Source organism: Coccinella septempunctata, chromosome 8 (assembly GCF_907165205.1).
Source record: "Coccinella septempunctata chromosome 8, icCocSept1.1, whole genome shotgun sequence".
NCBI lineage: Eukaryota > Metazoa > Arthropoda > Insecta > Coleoptera > Coccinellidae > Coccinella > Coccinella septempunctata.
This window is the reverse complement of record NC_058196.1, coordinates 12,787,824-12,811,254: the sequence shown is the minus strand read 5'-3', so window position 1 is coordinate 12,811,254 and position 23,431 is coordinate 12,787,824. Positions and strand designations below refer to the sequence as shown.

General features: G+C 34.9%; 1 protein-coding gene across 2 annotated transcripts in view; it reads right to left on the bottom strand.

Moving 5' to 3' along the window:
- The window catches only part of LOC123318716, a 92,137-nt gene that overhangs the window by 45,472 nt on the left and 23,234 nt on the right, over window positions 1–23,431 (bottom strand). The window contains exons 1-3 of one of the 2 annotated variants that reach the window (XM_044905423.1): window positions 20,664–20,698; window positions 20,547–20,589; window positions 8,846–9,016 (exon numbers count right to left, since the gene is read on the bottom strand). In XM_044905423.1, the coding sequence (XP_044761358.1) occupies window positions 8,846–9,016; window positions 20,547–20,559 (184 nt within the window). In that variant the 5' untranslated portion in view covers window positions 20,560–20,589; window positions 20,664–20,698. Of the gene's footprint in view, window positions 1–8,845; window positions 9,017–20,546; window positions 20,590–20,663; window positions 20,699–23,431 lie in introns of those variants that run through there. The other variant, XM_044905422.1, reaches the window with a different exon arrangement.

Below are 23,431 nucleotides of genomic sequence, written 5' to 3'. Positions count from 1 at the left end.
ATCAATAAATTTATCAATTAGGTACTTTAAAAAGTGAATGGGAGAATTATTTATAACCTCAAACACAATTTTAGCAATTAGTGATATTGAGCCCAGATGACAACGTAGTTTTCTGTATAGTATTAATTTGCGTACTGTTCATGTAATTTTCTCCTAAGATGTTTGTAGCACTCTTCTGTTTATAAATTATGGAATTCTTTTCATATTCCCAATTTTTTCATTCAAATGGGTAATCCTTTTATATTCACATAATGAACTAAAATTGAAATAGGACAAATCATACTTGCTCCTCGATTTCTAAGGAATAATTTTAGATAACGCACACTAAGCCGCTTCCTCCATGTCGCTGGAAACGTCGTTCTGTGAAACAGGTATTGCAGTATTAAATTCTCCTACTTTAAAAATATTCAATGAATAATTTTCGAAAAGAAAACCGTTTCCCAACTTTTTGAGAATCAAAACGAAATATTATACGACACTAAACGATACTTTCACAGCAACGAAGTGAAAAACAAATATCTCCGAATTCACGCTTGTAAAGAAGTTTTTGGTACTTTTAATTTGAATTCAAATACTCTCATCCTTCTCAAAATTAGAAAATATAGTGAAACTCCTTGGAAAACACTATTTTTCGTAATACGAGTTCTTTTGAAATAAGCTACGAAGAGAGCTCTACTTCTGTTGATTCCTATAAAAGATTGTTTGGAGGGTTGTGCAATGGGTTGTTGGGGTGTCTAATTTCAGTGATTTTTCTCAAACTTGTTGTTTCGGCATCTTTTGAAATATCAGGTGTTGATTTGAAAGAATTCAGAAAAATTATTTATCTATCCATATTCAAAAAAAAGGCCTGCATACCATCTTTGAGTATTCAATACTCAAGGATATCATGTTATAAATTGAACTGCCAACCCATTGATTCCTAAGTTTTTGTAGGAGAGATTTAATGTGACCGGCTCTTGTGATCGCTGCTGGTTTTAGGCATTTTATGTGTGCTTTAAAGCTGAGCTTGTTATCTTCTTGTATTCCCAGATACTTGCAGATATTTGGAAGGCTTATTGTGTTGTTGTCAATTTTAATACAAGGGGAGTTGATCCTGATGTTATGGTTGAATATAATAAGCTTCGGTTTTGGTGAGTTTGGTTGTATCCCCCAGCGTCGCATCCATGCAACAGTGGCGTCTGTAAGTTGTTGCAGTTTCTCTATACATTGAGCTCTTGTCTTGTGATGGGTTATAAGTTATAAGTGCTGTATCGTCGGCAAACTGTAGCATATATGTTGTTTGATTATCTAGGTACTGTTCTACAATCTACTGGGTATCTATAATCATATATTATGTCGTAGCAAAAAAGATTAATAAAATGGGTGATAAGGGTGAGCCTTCTGGAATGCCTTGTTGTGGAGTGAATGGACATGATATGTCGTTTTTGACTGGGACTTGGATTTTCATTTCAGATAGGAATTGATTTATAATTTTCAGGAGGTTGGCTGGGTATTGTAGTTGCTGTCATTTATATATGAGTCCTGCATGCCAAATACTGTCGAAAGTTTTCTTTATGTCCATAAAGAAGGCAGCTTTTCTCTCCTTTCGTTGCATTGGACATTCGTAGGAAGAATTGCAAGAGGATGGATTGTGGACAAATTCTTATTCACTGTCCTTAGAAAAATATTCCGTTGAAATTGGATGGAGCAAAAGGACATTGAGGTTTATGCTTTGAAAAAATGATATGGAGTGAAAATTCAATCAATTTCAATGAAATTTTGAGTGACTTTCAATTTTTCTTGCACATGCGACCCATATCTTCAATACTACTAAAGTATTTTCAAAATGAGAAATTTTTTGAATGACTATGATGTTGGAATGACTGATCAGGAAGTTTATTTTGGTCATGTGAAATTCTGTGATTTTTGTCTGGTGTATCAAAGAATGAATATTTATTTCATACTGCATTCACATAATAATGCAAAATTCCTCGAAGTGGAAAAATTATATTGATTCTCAATGTATACTTTCCTATATTATAAAAAACATGACAGAACTAAATATGAAATTTCCGTTCGGCACTTAGCTACGTTTAGCTAGATGTGATATTTCGGATTGCATGAAGTTGTTTGATCTTTACAAGCAAAGCTTAGTATAAAATTTCTGTCACTGAGGTATTAAATCGGCATCGTTAAAAAGATTAACTTTACAGCTAATTCAATTATGCATGAGGGCATAACAAAGCTTCTCAGGAAGGATGGATATTGCAGGCGGATTGCATTAAAATGAATTACCCGCCTCGGTATCAGGTAGACTTCAAAATGAAAAATAATGATATTTCGATTCCGATATTGTTCAATTTCAATCGTATTACCAGAAAATAAAATAAAATTTGACAAAACTTGAATAGCGGGTTTCATAAAACTTTGATTGTTTGATCAAAGACTTGACAGTCTCTCGATTTCTGAAACGAAATCACTGAAACCTTTTTTTCTGAATATATTGAAGGAGTAGCAATTGAGAATAATTGAACATGGACGTATGAACATCATAATTTGAGAAGAATATTCTGAATGATTATGACTGAATTATCGATTGAAAAAAAATTGACGTCTATTCGTCAATCAGGCGTTGATTCCTCTATCAAGCTTTATTAAACCCGGGGTAAGTCTGATGAACCATCCCTTAGAAAGTGCTAGCTTTTCCAAGCACCTTAAAAACGTTGTTCTAGAGCAAATTATTCCAACTCAAAATATTAAATAAAAACTTATAATTAAAAATTTGTAGTAGGATTTATTGATAATATTTTTTTGTCTCTGAATATGAATTAACCATACTATACCGAGTGGCTTACCACAGACGAATTAAAAATCGAAAATTGCTGAGAAACTATCAGATTTAGGTGGAGGAAAACTTTGTGAAAGTATGATTGAAATTTATTCTGGGAGGATACTGCATTTGTTAATAAACTTTTCAGGGTTTTCATTCCCAATCTGTGAAACAAAAATGAAATAAACGATTTGCTCCTGCGTAAATTCTTGCACTAATTTGTCAGGAGCAAATCAACTAGAAAAAATTGTTGTCTGACAATGAACTGAAAATAAAGAACGTTGAAATTATAATTTTATGTTGTAACGTTTCGGAGTCTATATCAGACTCCTTCATCAGACTAAAACTAATTTTCGAAAATTTTCTGAATTGTATCTTTTGTTTCACATTTTGTCAATACATAGAAACAGGGACTGCATAGAAACGTTGATTCAAAATTAAATAAATCAACAAAAAAAAAAGATACAATTCAGAAGATTATCGAAAATTGATGATCTGATGAAGGAGTCTGATATAGACTCTGAAACGTTACAACATAACGTTATAATTTCAACGTTCTTTATTTTCAGTTCATGCTCAGGCAACAATTTTTTCTAGTTGATTTGCTCCTGACAAATTAGTGCAAAGATTTACGCAGGAGCAAATAGTTTGTTTCATTTTTAATTTATTTTGTTTCAGAGAACGGGAGAAAAAAACTCTAATAAGTTTATTAAGAAACTTATGAAGATAGTTTCGAAGTAAATTTTTATGTTCAACGAGATATTGCACCTGTTGTGCCATTTGAAATAAGGAAGTCCTTAACCATTAACTACAACTACAACTACAAATAGTTGATGTTTGAAAATTAATTATGAACACTGTGTACTCCAGAGTTGAATTTTGTTGTTCAGTATAGGAGTAGCCAATTTCATTTTCCTGTAAATGGTGCTTCTAAGGTATAAAGTGATCTGACAAAACTCATCATAATTTGAACTTGCCATTTCATTTTTGAGGGTCTTAGATTTAAAAAAATGTAACTTCAATATATATCTTTGTTTTCGAACAGCCTTTATATAAAAATAATTTTATATTGGGCTTTTGAACACCCTGCACCCATCTCAAAAAATAATTTCAAAATATCCATATTACTCCCCCAAAAAAAGCTCCACGTCTGTGGCGGGCCACCAGGTATATATTATCATAATTATACAGAAATGGCGTCTGCCCTTTTTTAATTTTGGTACTGAAAGGTGAAACCTTTTTGGTTTTATTTTTCAATTTATTTACTCGATTATTGAGAAATTACCCCGAAATTGGAGATATTTCCACATTAATAATTCGCATTTCGATTTAACTGTCCAAATGAACAGGCGTGTCAGCAGCAGATGGAACAAGATTAATAATTCGCAGACAAATTGGAGAACCAGATTCGGTGTTATCCTCCAATTTCCATTTCGGACATTACGCGGTATATATTTTCGATATTCACGAAAGATTCATTATTGAAATTTCATTCAGATATATAAAACTTTCTTTTGAAACATAACAATTTTTTTTCGCTTGTCCTGAATAACTTTCTGGGAAGGTTTCACTTCCTATAATGTGGAAACTTAAGATTGGTAATTAAGATTGCTATGTGATCATAATCTGGCATGGTGTTCATATCCATGAAACCGATACTACATAAGATGAAATAGTGGTTTACTCCAAATTTTTGGCAACTGATCTCACAGCCATACTATACATATATTATTTTTATTTATCTCGTATCATCGACAAAATTTTTTCATTAGAAATACGGGGATGCAAACAGGCACATGTCGGATACATCATCACGGTTTCTTTTCTGTTAGATAAAACTTATGTTGTAGATGAGTAATATTAGCAGTTCTTGAAGTACCTATACATAAAATTAGTATTATTTTCAAGGAATTCAGCTATATTTTTATGTAGGCATAGAAGGCATTCGTGCAGGTACTTATAGACCTTTCCAGAACACTTTATTCAAAAATACGTTTTTGTAATTTGGGGGTTCTGCTCAGAAAATGCACCGAAACAACTTCTGTTTTTTTTATCTCCCAAACGGTGCCTGAATAAATGAAAAAAAAGATGAAAAAACATGGACCCACGATGGACAAACGATTCTGAAATTTTGGTTCAAAAATTTCCTTTTGGGGGTGCCAACTTCACAGCTTCAAGATTTTCAATGATTGATTTCTATGGTTCTGTGGGTGGACAAATGAAAAACTTGGGTGAACAAAAGTGGATTTACGTTGGACGAACGATCTATACTATTAAAAATACGTTTCTGCAATTTGGGGGTGCTGCTTAGGAAATTCACCGAACAACTCAAACGGTGCCTGGACAAATGAAAAAAAAAGGGTGGACAAACATGGACCAACGATGAACAAACGACCCTGAAGTTGTGGTTCAAAAATTTTCACTTGGAGGTGCCAACTTCACAACTTCCGAAATTTTCAACCATTGATTTCTATGGTTCTGTGGGTGAATAAATGAAAAACTTGGGTGAACAAAAGTGGATTTACGTTGGACGAACGATCTATACCATTAAAAATTCATTTCTGTAATCTGGGGGTGCTGCTTAGGAAATTCACCGAAACAACTCAAACGTTGCCTGGACAAATGGAAAAAAAGGGTGGAAAAACATGAACCAATGATGAACAAACGACCCTGGAATTTTAGTTTCAAAATTCGCATTTGAGGGTGCCAGCTTCACATAGCTCATCGAAACGCCTCGTGAGTGGATTCCCACACATTTCCATATAGGCAGTCACGTCGAACGACCCGTGTGAGGATTGCCTCTTCTGAATGTTATGTATCCATAAAATAAAATTCTTTCACAGCAAAAATGAGTACACTTGAACACTGATCTCTTGTACTTTCCATGCACATAAATAGATATAGTATCCCTTCAAGCAGTTATGAACATTAATAATGTTCACATATTTTAGAATCAATAGTTTTCGAAGTGAATTCACATTGTCATAAAATACGTAATTATTGTTACTTAAACGTCGAATGGACCACATAACGCTTATTTAAACCCAAAAATGTCTTGACAAGCATCATAACCTTACCTTTTCGTACTTTACACTGTGAAATGTGTCAAATTTCCATGGTCTGTCGACGGCTTCTATAAAAGTGAGTGGAGCATACGTATTCGTTTTTCTAACATAACTTACATTCCTTACATGCCTTAAAATTCAACGTTCTTTCCGAGTAGTTTCATGAATGAGCATAATATCTATAATATTTTTGAAATCAATTAACGCCCGCCGTACTCAACAGAGTATATTTGTGTTTACGCTCGGTACTGCCAGATATTGCCAAAAAATTTAATTTGGTGGGACCCAGTAGAGTGTTGTCAACTTTACAACCGCTACAGCCGATTGAAATATTGTACGAATCGTTATAATTGTACGCCTTTTTTCGATATTTTTGTAGGACTTTATCATAACAGCATTATTATCATAACTTTTGAACGAAGAAGCAAAGAAGTATCTTTTTACATGAGAGTTCTCATGAGATACACAAAAAAAGTTGTCGCAAAAAAATTCTACCTATTTCTGTATTGTCCTGAGCAGGCCTCAAACTTAGTTGTACTCAATCAAGTATAATGGGCTAATACGGGACATAATTTCAGAGTGAGTTTCAGTTGAATGTATAACGATTCAGTTGAACATTATATAGCTATTACAATTTCATACTGGGTGAATGAGTTACCCAAAGACTTAGAAGTGTGTTGTTGAGATGATGAGATAAAATGCAGATGAAATGTTTGACGACAGCAATGAAAAACCATTAGCAGATAAGCAGAAACACAGTGTACAAGATATATTATGAGGCATTATCTTAGAGACGGAAAATAAATCAGTAGTTCATTACCGCAAAAGACGCTTTCCAAAAAATTAAACTAAACAATTGAGATGTACAGGGTGGGCAAATTTCGATGTTTTAGTACTACAGTTTTTAAACCAGAGGAGATAGACAAAATCTGATACCCCATTCTCGTTCTCTTTTTCTGAGAAACTAACAATAGTAGTAGTCATTTTTGGCCACTTTCTTTTGTTTTTGAGTTATAAGCAAAAAATGGAAAAATGGCGATATCGGAATAAATTTATATCTCCGCTAATACTGATGATAGAGCTCTGAAATTGAAACATTATACAGGCACTTTTTTACGTAGAATCCAGTGGCGTGCTCGCCTTTTTAGCAGGATTTTTAATTTCGAAGCTATGACCCAAAGTTATGTTTTTTTAAATGGGAACACTAGTTTTCTATGTAATTTTTTGAAAGCTCAATTTTTACTGATTTCAAAAATATATAACATCATATGGTTTGTATCAATATAAATAATAGAAAATAGTCAGAAACCTTTTTTCTCAATATTTCTATGGTTTCTACTTTTGATGAGCATAGAAAAATATAGCATTGTGTGATTATCACTGAATCTTCCTATGAGTCCTTTCATTATAATGAAAATTTATGAAATATATCTTGATTCAAAGTCTGTGAAAATTGGTAAAAAGCATAGAAAGAATGACATTGCCGGAAGTTATAGGAAACTCTATTTTTCTGTGCTCGTCAAAAGTTGAAACCATAGAAATATTGGGAAAAAGTGTTTTTGACCATTTTCTATTATTTATATTGATACAAACCATATGATGTTATATATTCTTGAAATCAGTAAAAATTATGCTTTCAAAAAATTGCACAAAAAACTAGTGTTCTCATTTAAAAAAACATAACTTTGGGTCATAGCGTCGTAATTAAAAATCCTGCTGAAAAGGCGAGCACGCCACTGGATTCTACGTAAAAAAGTGCCTGTATAATGTTTCAATTTCAGAGCTCTATCATCAGTATTAGCGGAGATATAAATTTATTTCGAAATCGCCATTTTTCCAATTTTTGCTTATAACTCGAAAACAAGAGAAAGTGGCCAAAAATCACTACTACTATTGTAAGTTTCTCAGAAAAAGAGAACGAGAATGGGGTATCAGATTTTGTCTATCTCCTCTAGTTTAAAAGCTGTAGTGCTAAGACATCGAAATTTGCCCACCCTGTACAATATGTCATCAAGAGTAAAGTGGGGTTGCAAAAAGTGCAATATGACTCGTTGCATGGAAAGGGAATGCTTTGAAAAATATTACTTTTAATTTTTTTACTTATTTATCTAACCAGACATCTGCTCAGTGTACTCGCTTGAGTGCACCCTCGTATCTTTCCCCAAGAAATTCAGATTTTTTTCGTTTTTGTTTTTATTGATTAGTTACATGTTTTCAACAGAAACATAATAAAATTGAGTCGAAGTATCAGCCAAAAGTTGAGTGGGCGTTAATGGCCTTTTAAAAATTTTATTATATTTGTATGTTTTCCACTACTTTTGTTGATGTTCGATGCTTTCTGAATGTGATATCTTAATCGTGTCATATGAATTCTAGTGTGCTCCTCATTGTTATTATTTTGAATTTCATAGCTCTGATGAACGGCTATGCAAATGCGAAGGATGAAGGGAGATGATTCCTCAATGAAAATAAGCAGGGGTATTTCCTGTAAATACAGCCTGTATATCAGAAAATAAATTCCTGTGATGCAGTATTGTGAGTACAAATGGAATGCTACTCAACTAAATTCCTAAAATGTCTGGTTTGGCAGCTATGGAAGCCTAACGCAGTATTGCATGACCCTGTATATATTGGGATTCGAAACGTTGACAAGGTCTCAGTTTGATTTGACTTGATTTCTTCCATATTGTAGAGTTCCAAAAACCATTTCAACCTTGTTGAATTGTTGTAATTCTCAACTTCACTGTGTCCTGACCCACGGACTATAAATTAATAGCTTCAGCAATTATTTCCTGATCAACCTACCTTCAGTTGCTCAAATAACATTACCTTCCCTTGCTTGAGGGGTTGATTCTTCATGTTTCAATTAAAATATTTTCAATTCCTCAAAGGAATACGAAATAATACTCGTGGTCAGCAAAAGAGTTGAATACAAATTCGGAGAAATGATCTAGATAATCTCTGAACTTACCAGAAACACAACCCCTGTCTACTTGGAGAAGAAGCTTGTTGAAAAGATCTCGTCGTCCCCACAAAATCAAAAATCCGGCTATTGGGAGTAGTAAATGGAAAGCTATCGAATAACCTTGCCATTCTGTTGGATATTGTTGGGCTTTCTGGTCTCTATTGGCTTTGCAAATTTCTGAAACCAGAGTAGGAGATTCAAAAATTTTATTATAGAAATTCCATATTATTCAAAAAATTTAAAATAAGTATACCAGCTTCAATATCTTCAATATCTTAATTTTATTTCCGTGTTTTTACTTCACCTGAAATAACAAAAAAAAGATCAAAATGAGACAATTTGCGAAAAAACATTCAATCGTCGCTCATAGTTTACATATTATTACTATTGACATATTCTTTCGCAGCCTTCACACTTTACTTCGTATACTACCTTAGTAGAAAGTAGAAAAGTCTAACGTAGTATACGAAGTAAAGTGTGAAGGCTGCGATAAAAGCTATATCGGGATGACTAAGCAATATATAGGCTCTAGAATTAACCAGCATTCTAATGACTGTAAGCCAATAAATAGAGCAAAAAAAGAGAAAACTGCCTTAGCCCAACACCATTTCAATACCGGTCATATCTTTTACCTTTCCAATTTCAAATTATTAGACAGGGAAAGTAATTATATTAGGAGAAGTATCAGTGAGATGATACAAATCAAATTACATAACACCGTTAATTTGAGGACAGACACTCAGAACCTTAGTGTAATATATCATAATTTGTTGGAGAGAGTTAAAAATGGTCGAGAAAGGATAAATATGACAACATCGAATCCTACAGATGCGTGATTGACGAGTATTCGTTTCGAATCGATCAGCTGACATATTTTCATATGTTCGGGTCTAAATAGTAGACGACCATTTTCAGAAAGATTACGATTTTAAATGATTAATATAGAGAAGAGGAAATTGTATGTCTCACCTACCTCCCTGTGAAGGGTGTATTTCAATCTCATCAATTCGGTGAGTTTTTGCTTTCAGTTTGATGTGTTCGCCTTCATCATTTCTTGTTGTATCGTTTATTGACCATCGTTGCCATTTGTATTTGTGATATTGTTTTGACTGTGATTTTATTTTATTAAAGCCTTGAAAAAGAGTAAAATTTGCTCGAAACGTCGGCCAATCGAAAAGGATTGTTTACTGTCACCCAGCCCTACAAACCACTAGCTTTTTCGTCTATTATTACTATTATTATTATTATAATTAGAAATGAATGATAGCTTAGGCAGTGCATATTCGTTCAAAGAAATCCTTCAAGACACGTAAGAAGAAAAAACTGCTTGAAGAGCAGAAAGAAATCTCCCCAGCTATCAACCATCACATTCTATCATCCACGGCGAAGCCAGTTGTTGTAGCTATTCTTGAAAGAATTCACCGACACTTAATCCACTACAGCTGAAGGTAAAGCGTTCCACGCACCAAACACACGATTGGACAGGGCAAAAACTATTGTCTCTGTACTACTGTACTGTCTTAAAGTTTTCCTTTTTGAGCTTAAACGGATGGCCACGCGAACGGTCGTCCGAATTGATTGTAAACAAGTTACGCAGACAAACACCAAAAAAGTCATACGGTGCGCGAAAGGTTAAAGAAGGTCGCCACGAGTCCTTCGGTCGGCAAACGGAGGTAAGTTCATTATTGAGTCTCTCGTTGTAGGAAGGGCGCGAAGCACCGTAAGGAAGACGAGTCGCGCGACGCAGTAGGTAGACTCTAGCTACACCCACGAGCAGCGAAAATCACCACCTAGAACTGGGCTACAAACAGGACCAGCGAACTCAAGGATAGGGCTGACATATATCCGATAGATACGAGAACGTTGAAGGGTCACACCTTTCTGGCTTTGAGGGTCAAAAATAAGGACCCTTTATTGACACCCTGGAAGATTTAATCCGACCAACTCAGGTTGTCCGTTATAATCACCCCTAGATCACAGTGGCTGCTTGAAACTGGGACTAAATTTACGAACACGTTCGCGACATCTAGAGATTCACAGAGGGACCCGTGAGGAAGTTATCTCACTTTTCTTGTTGAATTACGTATGTTCATTTTAAACATGAAAATAACCTATTTTTATGTTGAACAGGGGTAATGTGTGATCAAATGACTATTTTTGTTTCATATAATTGATTGAACTTTTGTCTATTGTTTTGGAAATAGAACCTATTTTCGCAATTATGTCCATATTTTTCATCCAAATTTTCCATTTCCAAAACCATACCACACACACACATTCATAAACTTTACCTGCAGCCATAGCTGCGTATCAAAAGTCTACCTAGAAAATGCAGAGATAATTTGGCCATATAAAATGCGCACCAGTGTGACCTACCGGTGGGTCAACACATCGTGAACGTGTTGGTACTACGGTCGACGCGGATTGTCGGTTCCCATATGAAGAACGAAGCACTTATCATTGTTGAGAGGTAAATGCAAGTTTCAACACCATTGTGCTATAGAATTAAGGTCATCTTGAAGGGTATTGGCTGGTATTGGCACCAGTAAACGGTTCCAATAATTTTTGTGTCGTCTGCGAACTGCGAACAGTTTGACCGAACATGAGACGGCAAGTCTGAGATATGAAGCAAAAACAACACGGGACTCAGCACTGATCCCTGAGGAGCCGCATGCACTAACACGAGATCTAGATGATGACAGAGGATCTCTAACACGAAGCCTTAACAGTGCGATCCGAAAGAAACGCCATGATACACGGTAGCAGACGACCCATATGGATGAATATTATTTTGAGTACTGTGTTTTGTAATCTGATGAATCAAATAAGACTGTGATAATCATGTGAGGGGGGTTTATTTATGAGAACGGATCGTTATCGTTCATTGTTGTCTTCGTTTGATTGAATGCACCTACCTGTGTGAGAGATCACTTCTTTTGAATCATATCTCCTTTCTCATTTTTATAAAATCTGTATTTAATTTTTATTCAGTTACAGTACTCTGATCGGGTGAATTATATGATATGTATAGAGGGTGATTCATAACTATTGGGACATAGACTAAGGGCAGATTGTTTGGACCAAAATATGGCGATAGGATCAAATATACCTCAATAAAATATTGCTGTGGAAAAAGATAGAGGGCGTTAAAGTTGAATTTTTTATAAGGGAACAGAATAATATTTTCTTCAAAGTTCGAAAGTCCTTTATTGAAAGAATTAGAAAAGGCAAAGAAGTCGGAGGAGGCCAAGTAGAACATTTAATTTAAGTTTATTCTTTTTATGTTACATTGTTTTCAATTATGCCTTATTGTCCAAATAAATAAATAAAGTAAATAAATCGTTACTTCAAATCCCCTTTCAATGCCCTGAACTGTTCAATTGTGTTTTTCTTTCCGTTTCTTAAAAACGGATGAGAAAATATACAGTGAAATTATTAGTAAAAAACGAAAGAAAAAAATCAACTTTAACGCCCTCTATCTTTCTCCACAGCAATATTTTATTGAGGTATATTTGGTCCTATCGCCATATTTTGGTCCAAACAATCTGCCCTTAGCCTATGTCCCAATAGTTATGAATCACCCTGTATGTACATATATGATTTTAACTATAATGTTTTCGGGCAATTGATATTTCTATATGTCTGCCCTTATTCGATGTTTCGTTTTCACATAATTAATCCAAAAAAAATTTTTCATTCATTCTTTTCAGTCATTCGGTTGTTCACATTTTATTCATATATTAGTTTTTATATTTTTGCTCTCTTCTTTTTATATTCTGGATCTTTTTGTTGTTTTTTGATCCAATCTGAATGCTTGGTAACAATTATATTTTGTTGTAGCCTGATGAAGGAAAAATTTCCGAAACTTCGCTAGGATAATGAGTGTTTTGATTTCATGTTCCTTGTGCCGATATTCACTTTTAATATTATATTATGGTGTGTAACAGGTTTTCCTCGGTGTACTCGAGCGCCAGCTATTCTTTAAGGGAGAATAGCAAACCTACCCTGGTAGCTACTAGCCGAAGACAAGGTTCCGTGGTGTCTAGGGTGTTAGCGACGCCCAATGATAGTCAAAAGCAACGTACACAACCTTTATTTGTCGACTCGTAAAAGGAAACACAAATGGCACTATTACAAAATTCGTACATTGAAAGAATGGAAACCAGTGAATTTACAGGGCAAAACGGACGGAATGAAACGGAATCCGATCTCAACACTTATACGGGGGTATACGGACTAGTTCGCCAGCCAGAACCTGAGACGTACACTTAACGGACAGATATCGGACCTCAGCCAGGTTAGGGGATGAAAGTCGGCACAGATTTACGACAGCTCACCCCTAGGTGCGTTCTTCGCCCCCTGAGTATCCACGCCAGCGGGGTTCTTCGATAACAGCTGAGGTGTGCGTCGAAACAACGGGGAAGGAAAAACGTTTAGCCACTCCAAAGTGCTTCCGCACCTCCTGAGTATCCACGCCAGCGGGGTGCTTTAGCAGTAGGGGTGGAACTTAACCCGGGGTAGGAAGGGATGAAGGAAGGTTTTTCGCCACTCCAAAGTGCTTTCCGCGCCCCCTGAGTATCCACGCCAGCGGGGTGCTCCTGCAGTAGGAGTGGAACTTAACCTGGGGTAGGAAAGGGTGGAGGAAGTTTTTCGCCACTCCAAAGTGCTTTCTGCCCCCCCTGAGTACCCACGCCAGCGGGGTGCTTCTGCAGTAGGAGTGGAGCTTAAACTAGGGGTAGGAAGGGATGAAGGGAGGCTGAAGTTCCAATGATACGAATGAGAAAAAAATGGCGGAGTGTCGTCTTACCTATGGTTTCGGTTGACCACTTGCTCTCGCAAACTCCCAGAAAACAGAAAAATATCACCCAATACCGTGAAGAGAGAAAAGAAAACAAAGTATACTCCGAATCGTAACAAAGAAAAAAGAAAAGCAACTCTAAAGAAATCTCCCAACAAGTTTTTACGGCGGACGGCACTAATTAATCGCAAATCGTAAAGTACGTGAACAGCAGGTGAATTAATCGTAAGTGAATCGTAAGTGAAGTGGTCTGCGGGGGAACATCTGATTCTATACCCACAGGGGGGTGCGGAAATCAGATGTGCCCGACAGTCGAAATTCGGTAAATTTGCGTCGATGAAAACGTCTTAATTTCGACTTATCTAGCTAGCGACCAGAAAAACACGGTTATCTTCCAATTCAGGATGTTTTATACGGTACGACATCGTTTTTTCAGAACTGAAAACAGAACAAAAACGGTGCGGTATGTTTACAATTCCGAACGATGTCGGAATCCTGTGTTGGAAAATGAAAATATTTTTTTCTACAAGCGTGCGCGTTCAACCTTTTTCCCGCACGCATTTCAAGTTGCAAAGAGTCACTTTTCCAAAACGTGCGGGAAAAACGCCTGCTATTTCTTTCCCGTACGCATTTGCGTCCGTGGATTAGCAGGGGTTTTTCCCGCACGCAAATCTTATAGAATAAATTAAATTCTATCATGTCTCTATGCACCGAACGTCAACGATGAGTAACCCATGGTAACGACATGCAGAATTACGTCTGTCATTTTATATGAATTAATCAAATGAGATATGATCTGTATCGTGCAATTGATATATTTATATATTTCAAGCGCTTGTAGAAAAAATATTGTTCCTAACTCTTGCGGAAAGTGTCTTGCCCGCACTCAACTGCTTACCCGAACTCTGCTTCGCATCGTTCGGGTAACGGCAGTTTCGTGCGGGCAAGTATCACTTTCCGCACTTGATAGGAAAATAACTATTTTTTACAAGCGTGCGCGTTCAACCTTTTTCCCGCACGCATTCCAAGTTGCAAAGAGTCACTTTTCCCAAAACGTGCGGGAAAAACGCCTGCTATTTCTTTCCCGCCCGCATTTGCGTGCGGGAATGGATTAGCAGGGGTTTTTCCCGCATGAAAATATTATAGAATAAATAAAATTCTATCATGTTTCTATGCACAGAACGTCAACAATGAGAAACCCATAGTAATGACATGCAGAATTACGTCTGTCATTATATATGAATAAATCAAATGAGATATGATATGTTTCGTGAAATGGATACATTTATATATTTCAAGCGCTTGTAGAAAAAATATTGTTTCTAACTCTTGCGGAAAGTGTCTTGCCCGCACGAAACTGCCGTTGTAACGGCAGTTTCGTGCGGGCAAGTATCACTTTCCGCACTTGATAGGAAAATAACTATTCCCCAAAATTAATTCGTAAATGAAATTACTTGAAAATGCAAACTAAAAGATTCTGCTAAAATGAGGGTGTCGAACCATGAATGTAAAGAATGAAATTTGAGCTTGACTCAAGAAAAAAGAATATACAATAAAAAAACTTTTGAAATGAAGGATTCACGCTCTGAAGCTCAATTTCTCAATTGAAAATTGAACAAATCAATCGAATGGACAAAATGATTTTTATTCATCTTTTTCTTCAAGGAGAGGGTATAGTAACTCTGGTCTCTTATATGGAAGAAGAAAACACATCTTTCTTTACCGAGCTTTCGCACTTTGTTTACTGTATCTTCAGGGTTTCTAAAAAATATACAGACATAAAATAGTCTGTACCATGTCTGTACATTTTTCAGAAATCCTGAAGATGCAATAAACAAATTGCGAAAGCTCGGTAATGAAAAAAAGAATGCATTTTTTCCCTTTTTCCATAAGATACCAGATTCACTATAGACTCTATATCCTTAATATAGTTTCATATTCCAAAGGGCTCTTAATTTTGTAAACTCAGTAGATATCTCTAAATCCAGAAGTACTCATTAGATAGAACCCTCGAATTCCATTAAAACCTTATCCAAATCATTGATGCTAATACCTAAAGTGCAAAATATACAGAATTATCTTTGTCTCATGAAAACCGGCATAATTTGTTCGGATTTCGTGAATAAATACAGTAGGCTCTGGATTTTCACGAAACAAACTCTGGGTAATTATGAAATAGCAACGCTCCTAAATCATCGCTGCCATGAATGGAAACTCCAACCAGTGGCGGAGGGCGAATTAGGTGAATGATATTCAATTTTAATGGTATTCTTGAAAATTTCGGAATAATTATAACTATACAACTCCTTTATTCCACAAACAAATAATGATTGTATAACACTGACATAAAAAAGATTATATGTAGGTAATAATCAAATTTTCCTTTTCTTGCTTTTTCCCAAATTTTATAAGAAATATATACATATTGAAACTATGGAGTTAAAAGTGATAGAAGACCCGATCTCGTGATGATCGTTTATCGTACAAAATGGTTCGGAATGAATATGATGACAATATCGAAGTGGGTAGATACATCCAGAACCTGTACCTTTAATTTTTCAAAAAAACAATAGCAGCTGTTTTGACGAAAACTAGCAAACTTAACCATGGGGAATAATTGATGAAATTTGTTAATGGCGCTCCTTATGGATCGATAATATACAGGATCTGCCTCTATGAAGTCGATCTAGCATCGGGGACCTTGCCTGGAGAGTTAAAGGTAAACTAGTTGTTTGATTTTTATAGTATTTGGTTCGAGAAGAATGGTCTGTATGATTTGGCGTTCACTTCATGCCAAGTTTTGCCCCTGTCGATATCAAATCCTGCCTCAAAATCCTAAATCTTTTATTGATGGAATTTCGATTAAGATATAATTGAGCATATAAGAAACTTTTTCACGACTTGAACGCATAAATATCATAGCTTAGTTGTTTTGTTTGAGTGATGGATCAGAAAATGAAATAAATATTTTAGCAGGAGTCACTGGGGAAAATACGGATCGCATCGAAAGGACTTCAAAATGCTAGCAACAAATAGCTAAGAAGGTGCAATTCGGTTCAAAGCCAAATGGATAGGTGATGACATAGAAGGTGACGTAGCATGCACATTGGAGAAGGTATTATGATAAATATGATAATTTGAAATAACTTCAACTTTTGTACGAAAACGTTGCTCGAGACGTTGCTTATCTAATGAAGGAGTCATTGAAAATGCTGAAAATATTTAGTAAATTATTCGAATTATACGGCACCACCTTATTTAATAATAGCTACATGTGTGTGCAATTGGCTCAGCATTTCTTGATTTTCGAAAAAAAAGTTTTTGTACTGAATGGTGCTAGGTTTGTGCTGCTTCGTTACGTAGAGATTTTTTTGGTATTCCATACGATTCTCAAGATATTCCATCAAATATATGGAATGGACCAGCATAGCAATCTTATGGAAAAAATGGGAAATGAAAATTTCAACGGCACAACTTAGTGTACGCGTTTTCAGGAACAAAAAGGGGGGCCTTTTTTAATCTTCTGTTGATCCATCGTGCCCTATAATAACTCGTTGCAAAACCTATCTGTTTTTTTTTCATAAAAACGACAAAAGCTCAATCTGCCTAAGATCACAGTTCACCACACACGCGAGTTCAGTTTCTACTTCACCTAAGTTCTGTCACGGTTGCAAAAATATGTTGTAACCCGAAAAAAATTCTACTCGCTTCACTCCAGATCACCAGATTTTTCAAAAGGAATAAATATATACTCAAATGTTATTCTTATAAAAATACCTTGATGAAATGGAATGCAAAACTGTATCTAAAAAATTCTATTCACATTCAATCCTCCAAATTGACATTAACATCATTATTTCTTAAATAAAAAAACCCACCCAGTTAACCAAAAATTATTATTATTATATAATCCATTCAAGAATGATTGACATCTCGGGTGGTTATGAAAAATCGAAATTAAGTTGGTAATAGCCCATAAGTTGAGATTTTTGTGTTGCGGATTTCAGGTTGGAATTGTGATATTGTGAATAAACAGTGATCCATGACCTATTATATGTGACTTTATTCGTTGGTCGATGATAATTAGAATGTTGTACTACTGTTTATATCCTTAAATTAATCAAACAAATCGAATATCGATATTTTTCTAGATTATATTCATATATACCATCCGTGTGTTTGGATCTACAAAAATTATGAAAGATCTTTCGTGACCAGATTTATGCTGCGTCTGAACTTTCAAGGACTAGCGGGATGTCATTCATTCTTGAATGGACTACATACGTCTCCGACACTTATGATACCATAAAGTAACAACCCGATATTATGACACAGGAGGTTGGAAAATTCTGGCGAAAGATTCGAAAGTTTGTGAAAGACCAAGGAGGTAATTTTGAACATAAATGACTCCAAGTTGTTAACATTTTGTTTCTTCCCACAATATAATATTCAGAAAGTTTGTTATTTAACTCAAGTCTTTCTGTTTTGAAATAGTTTTGTCGTTGAACTGGTATCGTTGTCTTTAGTTGGAGTAAATATTTCCGAGAGTTTCATTCTAAAAACCTGTTATGAGCATCTGAATTTGATGAATGAATTCGTTCCGAAAACTGGTCCAAAAAAGCATTTCTTCCAAGATAAAGCAATATTCGCTACCATGTTATTTTGGAAAAATTAAATGTGCTGACTTAATCGTGGTATAATTAGTATTACTGAGTGCGACATCATTGCCGAGTACCTAAACCGAATTGCATGTTCAATCATCAGATGAGTTCACATAAAATCAATGGAAAATCATTGAAGCTGTGGAAGCTACAAACTCTTCACTTTTTTGCAGGAACATAAATTACCCTGTGATGACTCCTAAAATAGTGGGTATATGTATAAGAGAAAATAATTGGTACTTTTGTTCATTTTACTGTTACGCCTATGTTTTACAGAAGAACTCAAAGCTCTGGCATAGAAATGGGTCAGGGATAATTAGAAAAGTATATTATGATACTCGTAAATCACACTCAGGAAACTTGAGCATGAAGAACAGGAATAGGTCAACAATGCCTCTAAAACTCGACAAACACAAATGAAAACGAAGTACTCAACTCGTCCTATTGAGCAAACTGAATAGGACTATAAAAGAATCTTTTACTGCCTATCAAATATCGGGATTGCTCAAAGCAAATATGGAATAAACTTAGGAAGTGTACCCCATAAATATATCGGCAAAGGAAGTTAAATAATTAGATAATCATTATGGCTTTTTTGTTGTTGCATGGTCATTAGTCAAGTGAATTATAAATAATTACTTCGAAACGTAGCGCAATACCTACAAATTGACATATAAATGATGATTTCCAACGGCCAAAGGATATGACAAACTGATTGTCGTATTGTTGATCTTGTGTTTTGAACTCGATTTTGAAGTATGCTATAGCTTCTAGTTCACAAAAACTATTCTTCGGCATAAACTAGTGCATCCTTATTTTTCTCCTTCTCCTCTTTTAGAGAATTTTCACTTATTAAAAGTGATTTGTCCCCGCAAAATGCAGGCACCCCGGTATGCGACTATCATGACATCATCATTGCTTTCGAGAAGTAACGAATAAATTCGTTATTCTTGAAGTTGAGATGTTTTAGAAAAAATCCTCTGATACGTCGATTTTGTTTTAAAAAAATTGCGCGACTCATATCCAACTTTATTCGTTATACCTACGACGTCATTGACAATTTTTTAAATGGCAACACCCAATTTCGTCTATGCCAATTGAAAGATCGTGTTATTTTAGGTACATATTGTCAAAAATTATGATTGTTCTACAGTTGCTACAGTTGCTTCAGCGACCGAGGCGGTTTTTCATGACTTTTAGAGGAAAATTTGGAATTGATTACGTAATATATTTGGGTCATATGTCAAAAAATGCCTAGGTTCAAAACAAACTCGACTCTCAGTTTGAGAAATAATGAATGTAGGTATTCATTACTTTCCGAAAGCACTGTACAATATGAAAAAAATGTGTCTTAGGATGGACTCTTGGTAAACTGCATCTTTAAATATACATCAATGTGCAAGATTTCGAAATATATATGAATGAATGGAATTTAATTAGAATATGAAACGTTCATGAAAAGGAATAACCTTCAATGAGAAGAAAGTAAATTTGAATTGAAATGAAATATCGGAAAGTTGGACTCTTTGATAACTCTTATTTCACAACAACGCCAACGTTTCGAGGAAGGTTACCCCTTTTTCAAGCAAAGTCGAAAAGCTAAAAGTTACAGTCATAAAATGGTATCTTCGAAAGGAATGTTGGGGAAGCGTCCACCAACCAATACATTCCGGTTTAAGCTCAAAGAGTCCAACTTCGCGATATTTTATTTCAATTGAAGAAAAAATGGACGTTAACATATCACATGTAAATATAAATATTCCGAAAAACAATCTAATATTGTTTAGTGGTTTTCCTCGAATAATGGAATCGTATATGGGCACATTTGGTTTGTAGTATAAGTGGTAAACTGAAATTTAACCATGCTTAGATATGAAATTAGAAAATACAATGAAATGGGTATGTAATTGCGCATCTATATAGATGTCTACAATGAAATTAATTTATTTCACTGAAATTCTATTAAACTATACCAATTTTGAACCTAATCACACTTAAAGGATCTCTCTCGAATTGAAAACACTCTTATTGTTTGTGAACGGTCTGAATGAAGGCGAGATTGCATATAATTAAGAATTAATTAACAACTCAGCACATTTTCATTCGAAATCACAACACTGTACTTTAGTAATACATCTAAGAGGTTGTGATATTGTGCCTATCAGACACGAGGTATATTTATCGAAATGAAAGAGGGAAGTCAGTATTTCACGCTCTGAATACAACAAAAAATTCATGGCAATTGTACCTTCTTTTTTCATATCGGTAAAATTCCACTGGACCACTGTATACTAAGAGAACGTGAATAACTTTGCTGGATGAATTCTGTTGACGTACAACTATCCAATAAAATATATGAACTTACGAGATCTGCGACATCGATAACGGAATGTACGAAAACAATAGAGGCGACTGACTCAATGATAGGAATTACTTCAAATATAGTCAAATTGTAAAACAATGAACCCAGATATGGATTAGATTATTGAAATTTTTCAGTTCATCTTACCAAACTTCGACTGAAAATATTTACTCAGTGATATCACCATCCGTGGTTTCTGAAGCAAGCTCAAAAGTAACGTAGGTAATTATGAAAGTTTTTATTCAATGATCTCTGGAGGTTTTTATATACAGGATGTCATATTGGAAAGTGAACAGAGGTTCTTTCTAGTAGTAAAATCAAGATTTTGGAAAACCAATATCATATCATTTCATCCCTTTGCGCGACGACCCCAGCCTGTTGAATTTGAAGAGCGAAGATTTGTCTTTCGACATATGATTGAAGTAGTTTTCTTCTTAAAATGGATACGAATATTTTCTGAGATTCAATCTTTCGTTTACGTTATATTCGATTCTGAAAGAAAAATATCACCAAATCAACCTAGAGCAAAGAGGATCACTGTTTTCAGAGAGACAATGTAGGGAGAGGATGTTCGTTCAAAATAACGAGAAAAGTGTCGTAACTTCCTTAATATAACGAATCTTCAATGAGCTCCGCCAAATGCAATACAATAGTTTAAATTTCGCTCAAACTTCCGCCTCACATTATGGGGCATTTCAGGTGTATTTCGGCTACAATAGTCGACAATTTACCGGCTCTTATTTTCAGCGAGGTGCATTCTGTAGCATAAATTTTCGATTTCAAGTGGCCTCTCAAAATGAAGACTGTGCCAATTCTATATGTCCCCCCTCACTTGAAATCGAACATTTTTGCCACAAAATGGGCCTCTTTGAAAAAATTATGCCAGCAAATTGTCGACAAATGTAGCCCAATTTTCCTCGAAATGCTCCAAAATGTGAGGCAGAAGTTTGAGAAAAATTTATACTTTGCAGTTGGAGAGGCTCAAATTGAGCATTTGTTAGATTGAAATATTCAGGGTAATTTTTCCCGTTTTTCTGAACAAATTTTTATTCTTCATTGTGTTCTTGAAATTGATATCATCTTTCATTTTTCAAGTAATGAATCTCAAAAAATTAGAATTCTCATATTCGTAAGGAAATTACCTTTTCTAGAACACATCGCGCCACCCTTTTGAATTTTACTTATTGCGCAGAGAGATGAAACGATATGATAATCATCTACTGTGATGATATTTCTTTGGGTGTGAAGGATCGATTGAAACAAGAACACTCTTTGCCTCTAAGCCGACGTTTCACTTTAATTTGAAAGAATCTTCAGGGCACTATGAATATACAAAAAGCATTGCGTCAGCCACTATGTATAAGAAAAGCACAAAGAAACACAATGAAATCAAGTTAAAATCAAAAAGATACGCCTTGTATAAATGTGAGTAGAATTTTAAAATTGAAACAGTCAATAGATAAAATTTAAAAGGATAAACAAACATGAAAAATGACGTCATATAAAAAGGTATAACAGTTGGTGTGATGCAATTAAGTATTTATCGAACAACAAACAGAGAAAAGAGACACATAAAAACAGTTACATACCGAAACTATAAGGTTTTCATTCTCTGAAATTTTTGATTTCACTAGGGCTCCATAAAAGTAAACAATTACACTTCGGAAAACGAAAAATTTTTTCAAATATTCCACCAATTGATTGTTGATATGGGCGGACATTGTGGTGCGAATTCTTTTTGTAATTTGAGTTTGAATTATTTCAGCTTATGAATGAGATTGAAATATATGGCGTTCAAATTCTCAATATCCGTCCTTTTATTTACTGAATTTCTATTATTCTTTATTTCAATCATCTCACTCAATAGTCTTTTCTTATATACAGGGTATCCCAAAACTAGCAAATCAAACGTCACACCACGGTAGAGTAGATCAAATATTATCGAATGACATCAACATTAGTTGGGTAAAAATGTGAAAATGTACCGTTCCCAAAAAAACCTAACCTGAAATTGCCGATTTTCGGTCTATTTTTCTAATCACAGAGTCAATTCGTGATTAAGGACAGCGTTTTTCGCCCATATTATCACCCCCTCTATACGGTAGATGTAGAAAAAATCGTTTTAATTCACATTAACTTGGGTTTTCGAATAACTATTTGAAATAATTTTAGTTAGGTGTGATAATAATCTAGGATTAATATGATTTGAAATCGCTATCCTTTGTCACAAACTGGCCCTGCGATTGATATAAATAGTTCGAAAATCGGCAACTTTAGGTATTTTCATAAAATTCTGATTATTTTGCAAACGATATATTTTCGCTGAACTAATATTGGTGTCATTCAATAGTATTTGGTCTACTCTATCGTGGTGTGACGTTTGATTCACTAGTTTTGGGACTGTATATATATTGTTCATCTAATATCTCGAAAGCGTTAAAATTAAAATTGTGTCCTGATTTTATGGGGTGTTCTATTAGAGTGTTGGATTTGATTTAAATAATTCGTTTTTTTGATTATTTTTATGTTTCCTTGAGCGTATCTTGATATATCTTCCAGTTTGACCTATGTAACAGTGTACGCAATTGAAACACGGAATTTTATAAACTACGTCGCTCCGTTGATCCAAGGGTATTTCTTATTTTAATTACGTGAAAAATCTCCCGTAGATGTTGTTTTCCGGTTTTAGAATTATTTTAATATCTGACATATCCTTTTGAAGTGTGGATTTCAATCTTTCAGACAAGCCCCTAATGTATGGAATTTTGAAA